The sequence below is a fragment of the Sylvia atricapilla genome, chromosome 26, assembly GCF_009819655.1.
Source record: "Sylvia atricapilla isolate bSylAtr1 chromosome 26, bSylAtr1.pri, whole genome shotgun sequence".
In the NCBI taxonomy this organism is placed as follows: Eukaryota; Metazoa; Chordata; class Aves; order Passeriformes; family Sylviidae; genus Sylvia; species Sylvia atricapilla.
Window position 1 is genome coordinate 100,515 of NC_089165.1, and position 13,874 is coordinate 114,388.

The 13,874-nt window shown below is 38.7% G+C and overlaps 1 protein-coding gene across 1 annotated transcript in view; it reads right to left on the reverse strand.

The window, feature by feature from the left end:
• The window catches only part of RANBP3 (RAN binding protein 3), a 54,423-nt gene that overhangs the window by 18,946 nt on the left and 21,603 nt on the right, over positions 1–13,874 (reverse strand). Inside the window, 6 exon segments of the mRNA XM_066336071.1 lie at positions 1,169–1,272; positions 2,363–2,455; positions 3,954–4,019; positions 5,183–5,254; positions 8,068–8,154; positions 8,243–8,279. Of these exon segments, the coding sequence (XP_066192168.1) occupies positions 1,169–1,272; positions 2,363–2,455; positions 3,954–4,019; positions 5,183–5,254; positions 8,068–8,154; positions 8,243–8,279 (459 nt within the window).

The following is a 13,874-nucleotide window of genomic DNA, read 5'->3' on the forward strand; positions in this document are numbered from 1 at the left end:
CAGACTGAGAACATTCCCCCTCCATTACCTTGTATAAGCAAAAGACAGACATCAGAGAAAAATCTTTTCCTGTCAGAAAGGTAAGACCACGACTCATATCGGCTCTAACAAAGGCAGACCACGCTTATGTAATACTGCAAATCACATACACTTGCCCTCACAAGGAAGTTCTCTCTCTGTAATACACCAAATGTATGCCACAGATCTGCACATACAATTACCCATATGAAACAATTCCAGAAGTAATCTTTCACTCTCACCAAGCCATCTAATATTCTGCAGAGACTCCAGCATTTAACACATCTACTGCAAGAACTCAAATGACTTCTAGCTGTGCTAGAAAGTTTCAGAGAGACAAAACTGACACAAATGCCAAGACAAGAGTATCTCACCACAACTCTTGGTAATATTGCAAATGTTCAGTTATGAAGCTTTATACCATTTATACTGACCTTCCAGAAATCCTTAGTAATCAGATTTAAGAGCTTTTGTCTACCAGAAAACTTTCTCCAAGGTGAGTTGATAAAAAAAATGAAGAGAACTTGTGGATGTTAAAAGCAGAGAGAAGGTGTCTCTAATGACATACACAGCTGGTTTACAAACTTGTCTCACAGTTTTCATAGTGGTACATACATTCAATTTATCTATCAACACTTAGTTGTGGCAGTAGCTTTTCACTAAACCTTAAAAAGCCATTCACACTCCAAGTGTTTCTGCTTGCATATTCAGGATTAAGACTTGAATTTCAAGCTAACTGTTCCATACTCTTGCCTTCTCAACACTACTCATATGCTCAATATGGCAACAAAAAGCAAAAAAATTGCCTAATGAAGCTACAAAAAACCTTAAGCACACTCAAAGTCCCCAAACATCCCCCTCATGCTATCAGTCAAGACCTTCACATGCTAACACTTAGCTCAAAATCTCAAGGTAAGGACTGGACACACTACACAGAACTGGAAGTAAATATTTCAATACCTTTGTTTCATGACAGCCAATAAACAACTTCCGATACACTTAGATGTCTTTTGCTCTAGGTGAAGCTTTTCAGCCCCTCATTGCCTGCACTGTCCAATTCCTGTAGGAAATTCATGTGCTGCTACTGGCTTTTCACTCTGTTCAGAGCACATTTATGTCTATCACCTTTAAGTCTCCTTCTCCAACTCACCTTGTCTTCAGAGTCTGAACTTTTCAGTGTTGCATCACTTGGTGATTCTGATGTGGCTGCAGAATCTGGAGGGATATTCACACCATTGGTGCCACTGCTGAGAACTGCAACACAGAAATAAAAAATTACATTAACTCTCTAGATATTTAGACTGTCATAAAAGTTTTCTTATGCAAATTGCATGCAGTTTTCCTGGTTAAGTCCATCAAACGTTGCAACGTAAAATAAAAAGTTACCATAGTATTTTGCAAGAAACATGAGGATCACAATTCAGCAATTCTTAGCAGAATCAAAATTCCACATGTAGAAACCCAAGTCAGCAAATTAATCTATAGAAAATGTTTAAGGACTTCAATATGTACAACTTCAAGCAACCATCGTACTCCAATCTGATCACAGCCAGCAGGGCTTGTCTTCAGACTGATCCAGCTGCTCATATACTGACCTTACACTGAGTATTTTTACCCCAATACTAAGGCCTCTGTAGAGTCCAGTCTGTGTCAGGAAGCACATCAAGAAATAAAGCTAGAACTGTTTGGTTCTATGCCGGATTCTGCATTCACTGAAGTTACTCCTGTTCCTATTCAACTAAACTTCCACATAAAAAATGGCATCAGGCTGGGGAAACAGGGGGTTTAGGAGACAGGGATACTTTAAACAGTTTTTAAATTAACTTCCACACTTTAATTGTGCCTATTTCCATCAGCTATATCAAATTCTGTAATTCCATAATACAATAAACATTATATGAATGACCAAACTTAAGAATTAAAATTGTATGTTCATAATTAAAATTGTACTTCAAAGTCCCAACTTCAAAACGGTCTTTAAGCCCTGAGGCACCTCTCACTGATTTAGGGACTTTACTGTAATAGCTTATTACACCATGGTGCTGTCATTTGAGATTGCTATACCACACTCTTAAAAGTCTTTTTATTCCAAAATTCAAGCATGGACCCCACCAAAGTCAGAGGTCTGTTCATACCAGACAGTCATCCTACACAAGACCTTAAGGCTCCACTATGTTATCTTTCATGCAATACAGATACACTTACCATTTAAGATGTTTATTTTTTGAAAGGAGAAAACTAGAAAAACCAAGGTGGGTGTTGAGTAAAACCAAACCATCACAGTAAACAAATTCAGTATTTTATTCTCTCTCCACAGTATTTAGAATGCAAAAGCATTATTTACCCATCTGTGAGAAAGCTTTTGGCTGCGGTGCCTGTAATACTGCTGGACGAAGTACACTTCGCTGCTGTTCCTTAGGTTTCTGGCTAGGGAGACCTGCAAGTGCAAAGTTGAAGTATGAAGCTTTAATGTTGGAAAATTCAGCTTCATCTAATCTTCTCCAACTGCTTCCAACAGAACACACAATGAAAAAACAGATACTACAAAAAGCTGCTACTGACTTCTTTTCCACCCCTCCTTACTCAGCCTCAAAAGAGAGTTAGTCCCTAACAGAGAAGGCTATTTCCTAGGCTAAAAAGACACTTTAAAATGTATTGCCAACCTAATCCAGGAAAGCACAGAACAAAAGTTTAGCACTGATCCAGAAATAAAAGCCACTATGTAAGAGAAATGAACAGTACACTAGTAATCCTACTTATGCACTGACATTTTATTCAACTACACATTCCAAGTCTTCTCCTTTCGATAAAGTAATTTCCAGATATTAGTAAGATTCTTTTTTTTTATCCATGCAATCAAACATACTGGCACTATAATAGTTGTGTTGTGTCATTTAACAACCTTTTGCCTGTTTGAATTAACCTGGCCTCTTTGCTAGTTATAGGTAAGATGCACAGCACTACAACTCTAATTCTGCTATGATTCAAAAAGCTACTTGACCCTAAACAACCTAATGAAAAAAAATCCCAAACACTGTAACATCAGCTCTAGAGGGTTATGGCAAGCCCAGAAGGTTCACTTTTCTCCACTAAAAAAAAAAAGTCAAGATGAACTCTTAATCCAATAAAATACTGCAACAGAACTCACTCATAGCAATTAGTTCCATTTCAGGTCACCCATATTCAAAGGGCATGATATCCGATTATTAATCTATCCTAAGTTCAAACATTCATAAGAACAAATCAGCTTGTTCCTTTCTTAAATTTACCACTCTTCCTACACGTGAAATTAAGTTTCCATATAGTTATGCAGTAAGAGCTTTCATTACCTAAATAGTTTTGGGGTGGGGTTTTCCCCCTTCAGATTCCTACAGAGCTGTAATACTAATATCTTTTTGATAGTTGCTGGATCTACACCAGTAAACAGCAAACTGAGTCACAGCCAACCTGTAGTGCAGAAGAGGCATGATCAAGGACTCACCACCCACACTGCCACCAAAAGCCAGGGAGAGCAGAAGTGGGCGCTCTGATACTTCCAGCTGCCCTGGCCTGGTCGCAGACTGAACAGTCAGTAATGGCTGGAACTTGCTCAAGGCACAGCTGGAACACCCTTTTTCTTATGGTTTGCTACCAAAGGAATCAAATACACTGTCTGTAAGATTACTCCAAGCACAAACACAAGCTTGCTAAGCAGCGACAGCTGGGAGATGCACTTGAGACATGCACAGCTGATCCAATGCAAAACATGGATGGCACCCATATGCATTACACATATAGGCATGGATATGGGCACTACCTAGAGAAGATAAGATTTTTTTCTGCAGACATATAGGTATTGCCACTTTCTATTTGCAATAGCTGATTGATGAAACTATTAACTAAATAAAATGCTTGAACTGGTTTCTTTGTACTGTTGCAGTAAACAGTGAACTCACCTGCACTAGGTGCCTGACCATGGATAAGTATTGGTGGCTTCAGCCGGAACCCACTGCTCTTTTCCTCTGGAAGTGAAATACAAAATTACAAGGAAAAGCTGTAACATACTAGAAATATCCATTCAATCATAAAATTCCTCATGTTTTTACCACTGTAACAACCCACAAGTTCTATAAATATGCGAAGTTATTAGGAGATTCCCCCCAAAAAATTCTCTTCTTCTCAAAGAAACCCGAATTTCCACTGATCATCACAGCAAATATATATCACAGACAAACACAGGGTGTCACGTGCAAAAAGTTAATTTTTTTTTTCAAAAGAAACAGGAAAAAGACTGTGTTCACCAGAGAAGTGGGTGAACACATTAAGACATGAAGACATTAAGTCCTTCTGTGAATGACTTAATATAAATAATAAAGGTTTTAAGTGAAAATCGAACTAAAGAAAACAATCAAAATTATGACTGAACATGACAGCTGCTAACAAGTATCTAACTGCTAATTATCATAAATTAAGTTAAACTTAATTGCTTAATGTTAGTTTCTTGTAATAATAAGCTTTTACTCCTGCTTTTGTAGTATGAAGATAAAAGAAATTCCTTTGCTCACACTCACTACAGTTATAGTTTTAAATTAAGTACCAAAATCTCAAAAAATTTACAGCTATTAATAATCAAATTCCGAATAATAATTACACTTTTTTCCTTATAGGGGCTTAATATCAGTACTCAGAATAAGACAACACAGCATCTTATAGCCTCACTGTGCTTGGTTATAAGCATAAGATACTGATGTGCACTGCAGTGATACCAACAACACCAAACCAAAACTACAGAAACTAACAAAATCAGCAGTTCTGTCAACACAGATGTCTTAGCTGAACACAATCATGACCATACCTTATGGTTGTTTTGCTTTCCAGTATAAAGAACAGTTTGCCAAAGTAGATAAATGACAATTTCCCACATTTTATTGTGAGGCTAGCAGGAAAAGGTCATACTGCAGTATTCTACCATCACTCCCAACATATTTAACAATTTTGATATAATTGTAATTATCTCCAGCAAGGGTGAAGTCAAACACCCAAACAAGCAAGAGAACAGCTCTAAGATCAGAACCATCATCATTTCCATTCTCACAGACAGGGTTTTACTTCTGAAGTATCAGAGTACTTGGGATCATGGCAAATTAACAACAGTTCAAGAAAAAAAGCAGAAAATTAAGCTCACCCGGTTCTGAGTCAGAATTGCCTGTAGAGGGTTCACAGAAGCTTGATGGCATAAAGACATTGTTCTTTGTTACTGCAGTCAAGGAAAACGAAAAAAAGGGAAGAAGTTGAGTATGCTGTTCTTTATTATAAACCTGTTCCCAGACTTCAAACTGAAAACTACTTTTTTAGCAATTTGTTTTCTTCTAAATGAAAACAGTATTACAGCCAAAGTAGCAAAAAAACCACTGTCCATAAAATCCTTTCGATATCTCCTGAACCAGAGAAAGAACAAATTTTATGTTTTCTGATTTCTGTATAAATACAGGATTCCCAATCTGAACTGTACCTGAGTTAGGAATTAGAAGTGGTGTTAGAATATATAATATCATTGCAAAATGTATTAATAACATTTCAAAAGGCCCCTGCAGAGAGAGAGCAGGAAAGTGTGTAATGCCTGCTAGAGAGTAGGAGTGAACATATGGGCTGATGGACTGCACTGTCTGCACCATGAGGCAACTGAGGTATGAACCACCCTGCAAAGACAAAACTCCAACAGAAACAGAGGAGAGCACATCTGAGTACTGTCAGATGTCACTTCAGCAGCATAGGTCAACAAAAAAAAGTTTTAAAAAACAGGCAAAGGACAGCATTTCTTTTCCACCCTTTGCTAGGGTGAAAGAAGCAAGTAATAAGGAATTTGGTTGACACCCTGTCCAGCAGTTCTAGTACTTCTGCTGTTACACAAAAATCACAGTCCAATTTATGAAATAGGACAATCAGAGAAGGAGACAGATTTCTCCAATAGATCATTTCCCATGAAGAAAAGCATAACAGTATTTATTAGCTCTTTTAGCTTTTATAAGGCATAGAAAAAGCTTAAGTATGTTGAAAAGAGAAATGAAGCCCATCTTTGAACATCACTGCACTAAGATGTGGCATTTACCTTTTATAATTAAGTCTTAAATATTTTTTAATACTTTCTTTAATTCACTTTCTCTCTTTTTATTATTTGCCTTAAGCTTAAACGTGACACAGTTTTCATGTAAGTAAAATTTCCCTATTCTTGAGAGAAACATAACCGTATAAAAAGAAATAAGAAGGTGGGAAAGTAAAAGATTTTCTGGAAACCAAAGCCGTTGAATAATGTCAGTAATACTCAAAGAGGTCTTTATGGAAGTTGCAATTCAAATCAAAGCTGTGACAGCTTGACAACAACACACACCAGAAGAGAACAAAGGTATCAGATAAATTGCCACATCCTCTCAAAATACATTAGTTAAGCAGAGGCTTGAGAAAGGACACTGGACTTTTAGAACATATAGTATTTAACCATGAAAGAGTTGAGTAAATTGTTTTCCTCCATTGTTGGGATTTATATTTGGATTGATTGAGGATGAGCAATTCCAGACTGGGCCCTTTGGCCTGCAGAGCCCGTGGGCCCCTGAGCCCAGAGGGCCTGCAGGCCACAGTGATGCAGCTAGAAATTCATAGTTGTGGCGCAATAGAGAACTCACAGCTTATATTAAGGCGTTCTGGGAAGTAATGGGTTTCTAAATGTAGAATTGTAGTTTGAACACTTTAGCCACCTTAAGACTTAGATAAATAAGGATTGTTTGCATTCTTTGTACAGCCTGTAACTATAAACTAAGTGGCAAACCCATATAACTCACTGCGGGCTGATAATAAAGGGGAATTTGACATGGAAGTCGTATTGGCTAGGCGTGTCGTCTGTTCTGTCTGATATCCTAATAGCCAGGGACCCTTGCTACACTCCACTTCTTAACACACTTAGCACAGAGATTCTAACCTTATAAGACAAAGATATTGTGGAATACAAGTGCTAGAGATTATCAGGCTTCTGAGTATACACATACTGTTAACAAAATCTACAAAACTCCATTATTTTTGTGCATTCCTTTACTAAGAGTGGTTGGCAAGCAGACAGCGGAAACACTGGTTACTCAATTCACAGGACAGCATCTGGAGACCCACTGAGCTGCACAACAGAACCAGAAAACTGGGATCTGAAAGAGAAGGACTTCTTCCCCTGACTAGAACTGGTTCATGAATTTAGAATGATGTACCCATACAGTATCAGCAACTACATTTTGGATTTCATAGTAATTTATTTATTTAAAATTAAAACAACTTTCATCTTTTAGTCACATTTACAGAATAGGTGGCATGTGACAGGAATATTTTTTTACTGTTCTCTTCTTCAAGGTTTTTCAGCAGTCACAAAATCTGCCTCAAACACTGACATATCTTTACTAAAATAACCGTTGACTGAAGCTAAAACCTTCATATGATTTGTGAGGAGCGACAGCACAAATCAAGACTGTTCCTGCGAGTGAACAAATGTGACCATTTCTGTGCAACTGAACTGCATGAATCTACCCCAGTGATTTCACTGCCCTGACTGTGCACACACACAGGCTGTGGTCATTCTCTCCTGCATATGTCAAGTGTTTAAGAAATGCACTGAATCCTCCCCATTTTAAAAGGAATGGGAGAAGAGAAAAGGAAAGGGCTAAAACACAAGCTGAGACTTGAAAATTTTCCCTGGCAGCAGAGTAAATAAGACAAAAGGTAGCACTTATATAAATTTGGAAAGAAGCAACTTGATCACAACAAATCAGGAAAATTTCTGGTTAATTCTGCAATTTAACAGTACAAGAGTAAAAGCTGAAACTTACAAACACACATCAAATTACAGATAGAAAATGTTTAAAAAATTATCTATCAACTCCTTTGGGCTTTACCAAATTTGTTAACATGAGTACACGGTTGCGGTGGTCTTAACCCAAAGCACAGCAGACAATAATAAGACGGCTTACATGACTGAAAAAAGAATTTCTAAGAAGGAAAACCACCCCTCATATATAATAATGTAGCAACACTTACCTGCCTGAGAAGGAGGGAACTGAGTTAAAGATGAAGTTCTCTCACGCTTTACAGGTGGACAGTAGCTTCCATCCTCTCGATCAGAATCTGCAGAAAACAAAAATTATTAGAGAAAATGCAAAATATCCCAGCAAGACACATTGAAGGCTTTTAATTTTACAATAAAATTTCTTACCATCTCCATCTTCTGGACTCGATCCATCTGCAGATCTCTGAAATCAGATAACACTGATCAAACAAAGATCATATACTGAACATTTCATTCTCTTCAGTTTGATACAAATGCTTTAAGCATCAGTTCGGAGATTTTTTCTTTACTGTCAATGATGCACACTCAATGCAATAATCTTCTGTGACTTACATGTGAGCATAGAGTTTCACATAGATACTATCAAATACAATTAATTCAAAATATTTACCAAGTAAGAGTGCTGAAAATTCATATCCCAAGCACTAGTATCTTTAGGGGGACTGTGTGACAATCACTACAGTTAAATTTTCTATATACTGAAAATTTGAAAATGACAGTTTTCAAAATTGGTTTCATTTTTTAAATATAAAGTTTCAAGCTCAACATAAACATACCCATTATTTGAGAGCTCATTCCAAAGCACTTTACCTAATCACTTTAAGTGATGTTAGTTCCTTCAACAAAATTACAGCATTGGAGGAATGTCCTTCAAAGCATGCTGTACAAAAGAGTACGACAGTATTTTTGTTGGAATTAGCAATGCATAGTCCCCCCCCCCCATCTTCCACAGTACCAGGAAAAAGAAAGGAAACATCACAGGTTACCAACTATCATAGATATTCAAAAAGTCTTTGAACAAAGGTTTTACGTATTTTTTGAGAACTTGTATGGCTCCTTCCTCCTATTTCTTTGCCAGTTCCTCAACTACTATAATCTCCCTTCCTCCAAAAAATAACCCCACGACAGATTCCTTTCACTATGGAAGGTGATTAGGGCAACATCAGCATCTTCATCTCATTACAAAACTTCTTAGAATCATTGAATTGCTTAGGTTAGCAAGAACCTTTAGGAGTACCAAGTGTAAGAGATCCCTCAGAATTGCCATGCCCAATGCTAAAACACGTGCACAAGTGCTACATCCACACATCTTACAAATCCCTGCAGGGATGATGGCTCCACCACTGCCATGGGCAGCCTGTTCCAGAGCTGCACAAACCTTTTGTGGAACATGTTTTTTCTAATATCCAATCTAAATGTTCAACTTGAGGTCATTTCCTCTTATCCTGTACCTTGCAACCTGGAAGAACAGACCAACCCCCACCTTGGCTACTCCATCTTTTCTGACAGCTCTGACATATCAGACCATCTACCTAGTCCAAGAGTACTGTTGCACCCACTCTTGCCCCAGGACATGCAGACAGGCACCTCCCCTTCACTCAGTCTCACTGCAGAGGTTGGCTGATAAATGGAGGAATGGCAGCTCATGGGCAGAGCCCACTGACTCAAAAAAACTCCTTCCCCACCATGACTTGACCCACTTGGGCACTGAGAACAGGCAGACAAAACAGAAGGACTGCACAAGTCTGCAAAGGACTGACATCTGAGGCATACCTTGGGGGTGAGAATACCAGAAAGTACAAAACTTTCCATTTAGCACTGCAAACAGTTAGAACCCAGATAATACTATACTAGCAGTACTCCCCAAAATGCTAATAAAAACTCACTTATACTGCACTTTGCTTATTTAATTACCTTTAAGGGCTTTTCTGTTTTGTTTTATGTTCACAGAAAAGTATCTACCTTACCAGCACCCTAGTTGAGTACTTTTGAAACCTTTAGCATTGGGAATAAGAAGCTACTGACAGCTCTGGTACACAACTCCCTGCATTTACACACCTTTATCAGCCTAGCCATATTAATACTGCATTTGATGATCCATAGCTCTTCCCACATAATCAGTCAAGTAGTCCATGGTACTACCAGAATGCAGTCTTATGAGTCACTGCCCTTGCCAACACACAATACTTTCCCAAAAGATAAGCGTTATAATCATTGGGAAATTAATTCGTTCTTTTCAGATAGATATCCTGTATAAAATATATTCTGTATCAAATGCCTCCGCCTCCTTGAAATAAAAAGCGTAGTGCAACTATAAGTCATTTCCAGGAATAGGAGACTCTTATTTGCAAAATAAAAGAAGGAGACTCCTGAAGGAGATGGGTCTTCTCCTGAGATGGGATTGCTAACAACTGGGGTGATCATCACCTGATTGGGATCTTACCTACATCGGGCTGGTGGGCATGTGAATGCCAGGTTCCTGTAAATCTAATCAGGAGCCCCAACACTGCCCAGAAAACCACTCATGAGACCAGCAGAGGGAAAGAAAACAAATACGAATTTGAAACACCAACAGAGTGAGGCAACTTTTTACCTCGAGCAAGAAAAACTGTATCAAACTGGACTGTGTGGGGGCAGAATTTGTGAACGGGGAGGACACAGCTCGCAGTCCGATCTGAGGTTCACCCAGCATCGATCCCGGGAGCCATGCTGTCTGATTGCCAATTTATTGATAAAATTTTGCAAAATATAATTTTATAGAAAAAGCCAAAATCATTCTTTTATGAAATTGGACTCGTTATTTATAATGATAAGGCTAAAATGGAAAACCATGATATCACACATTTCAGCAACTAGCATCTGAACTCAGAAAATATTCCATTTTGCACATAAAGTGTTGTCACGTATTGTCTTGGTTTGGAAAGACAGGTGTTTGTTAGGGAAGGCAAGAGTGTCTCTTGGAATGGAGAATGCAAACCCCTTCCTTCTGAATTATTATAATTTTGAAATTAAAGGGCTCTCAGGCAAAGTTATGAGAACAGGAATTACAGTTCTTTACTAGTATGTATAACAAGGCAAACAAACAACAACAACAACTATGACATTAACAACAAGAAGAGAGCTAGGGACTTCATGACAGCTTTCTCAGCTGAGACGGGAAGGGACAGAGGAGGGGCTTTGCTTCACAAAACTCTGAAACAGTTTGAGCCTGGTGCCCTTGCACAACAGAGGAGCACTAAGCTGGAATGGCAGGAAAGAGCAGAAATCCCAGGCTGGTGGATAAGATGTACCAGAAGCTCTGTGGCATAGCTGGAACTGCAGGACGTCCCAGCAGGGCAGAGGGGATGGGGCTACAGCGGAGAAATCCCATAGAGTAGAGCTGAAGAAGTGGCGGGGTGAGGCACTGGCGGCCCGGCTCCCAGCAGGGCACTAAAGGCCAGCTCAGATTCCCGGGCATACGAGCATATGGTGGTAGGTTTTCAGGACTGGACTCCAGTCGTGACCGTGAGCTCTTTCCACAGTAAGCAACAGCTTGACCCTCTTCTTTCTTATTGCTGAGAGTGAGCTAGAGCACAGGTGCCCCAGCTCCATCTTTTACCTGCCCCCTGCAAAACTCAGGGTTATCTTCTCTCTGAGAGAAACTCCTAGAGACAAAAGAAGTGTAGCCAGGTGCTACACTCCCCTTCTGACTTTGGCCGCTTCTTCAGTTTTGCTTAGCACCGGTAAGTACCTAGTAGCTAGTTTTCTAGCAACTTATGGGGAAAAAAAATCTGTAAGTAAAAAAGAAAGAAATCTAACTCCTAACACATACACAAGTAATTTATTTCCACTTTTATCAAAAAATCCGAAAACAAAAAGAAAACACTAGGTAAAAATTTGCATGAGTAAAACTACAGATCTCTATATGCAAAAATCCTCAAAAATAAACAAGTGATTTTCACCTGAATGTCAAAAAATTTAAGATTTTACTAACATGCTTCATTCTTAATGCTCAAGTAACATCCAAAAAAGTCAAACTTATATAGTACAAGCCTCATATCATCTTACTGTAATTTTGAAACTGACAAGCACAACTAATGTACCATCACCATGTTTAGTGGGCAACCAATATCCAGAATCAACTCTGTAACCTACTGAGGGCAAAGCAAAACAGAGAATCTGTTCCAAGTTATTTCCATGCTTCCTAGCCCAAAAGTTTTGGGAAATTAAAGCTATGTACCTTCGGACAAATGGATGCCAGGTAGATTCCATGGAGGTAGACAGCTCTACTGCATTAGAATAAGCTTTGCTTTTCTATGGAGCCACAGATCAAGTAAGTCACCACTGCATCAAGAATTGCATACCAGTGCTGCTTCAGAGAAAGCTGGGTAGACTAGACAAAAAACAGGGGCACATATGCATGACAAGCCTGACAGACTGGAAAAATGGCAAATTACATTTAGTGACAATGAACAGCAGCTCAGCCTCTCCATTTTACATTTCTCTTCTCAACCTACTCAGTCTGTATTTTACAGCAACATGTATTTTACAAAAGTACCCCACACAACAGAAACAAAAGGAGGACCATCTCATCCTATAATAAACCACCAAGGTGATTAAATTTATTTCCATTCAGTTTTTTGGACTTTGATGCTGAAGAGACAAACTGGGAACAGCAAAATCCAACCCAGAATGCCTAGAATTTTCTCATTCGAGAGCGGAAGCAACTTTTCACTTATTCCCTCAGCCCCTGGCTTTTCAGAAACCCAGTTAGAGAAAAGTTACATTTATGCATAAACAGAAGCTCCTACAATTATGACACATTTCTAGTTAAGAAAATTAGCTTCATAAAGGCTATCAACTGCTTCTTAAAAGTGTAAGTCACAGCAATTAATTAAATAAAAACATTAATTCCTCACAAAATTGTTACATCAAGCTAAGGAAAGAACTTCAAAACTTAAATTTGTCAGGTTTTGCTTATTCACACTAGTGAGCAGAAACACGGACAGGAAAGGAGAATTTGGGTAAAGCAGAAAAGGTCAATGTAATTCAGGGAAAGCTCTAAGAGTACACTTCTAGTGTTAATCTTTGAAAATGCATTTTAAGATGCAAAAACTCATACATAAAGGACTTCAGAGCAAAGTAATGCAAGTCTTCAGTCCAGACACTGCACATACACAGGCATTACTGAACTGCCATGATTTGCTTAAAGGCTATTCCAGAACCTCCAGCAGAGTCTTGATGCCAGACAACCAGATGTGACAAGCAGGACATAACCATCAGCTCTGCAAGGGGCTGTACCTATGGGCATACCAAATTCGGGTCATATCAAAACTATCTGCCGGTGTGTGTACAAACAAGTAAACAAGAAATATGCACTGTCTCTTCTTCTGTCTTAACTCATCTAACTTCCCAGGCCCTGGGAAGACTGCATGAAAACTGCCCCTCCAACGAATCAGTACAAATACTCTTAAAATGCATCAACCTTCTCTAGATTTCAAGGTAAGGGATAGTTTTATTCTAAGACACAGGAATAATCTGAAAAGTACTTGCCAGTGAATGCCAGTTACATGCCCATACTGAGCACCATACAATTCGGTACATTTAACTGAATGGAGTCGAGAAGAATGATGAAGCAGCTGAATACAGCCACTAATTTCTGCATATGATCCCCAACAGCATTTGCGGGTTTTAAATTTCTTTCAGAACTGGCTTAACTGGGGTAAGATTATCTGCTCTCTAAGAACAAGACAAAGATTACCACTTGCTGCTGTGTTCCTGAAAGTCTGGTTAACACTGTTCTCTTGGACAGTTCTAGTAAAAATAACAGAAAACTGAGATAAAAGTTTCTACGATTCTGTTTGATAGGAGAGATGTGTGATAAGGTCTTTATAAAGAATGCTATGGGTGAGGGTATGGGTGTTAACGTCTTTGAAATGGGTCTTAATGTCTCCACTAACTTCAAGCAGCAGGTCTGTTACAGAGCCTGGACAGCCTGACTCCTGAAGCAGACAAATGG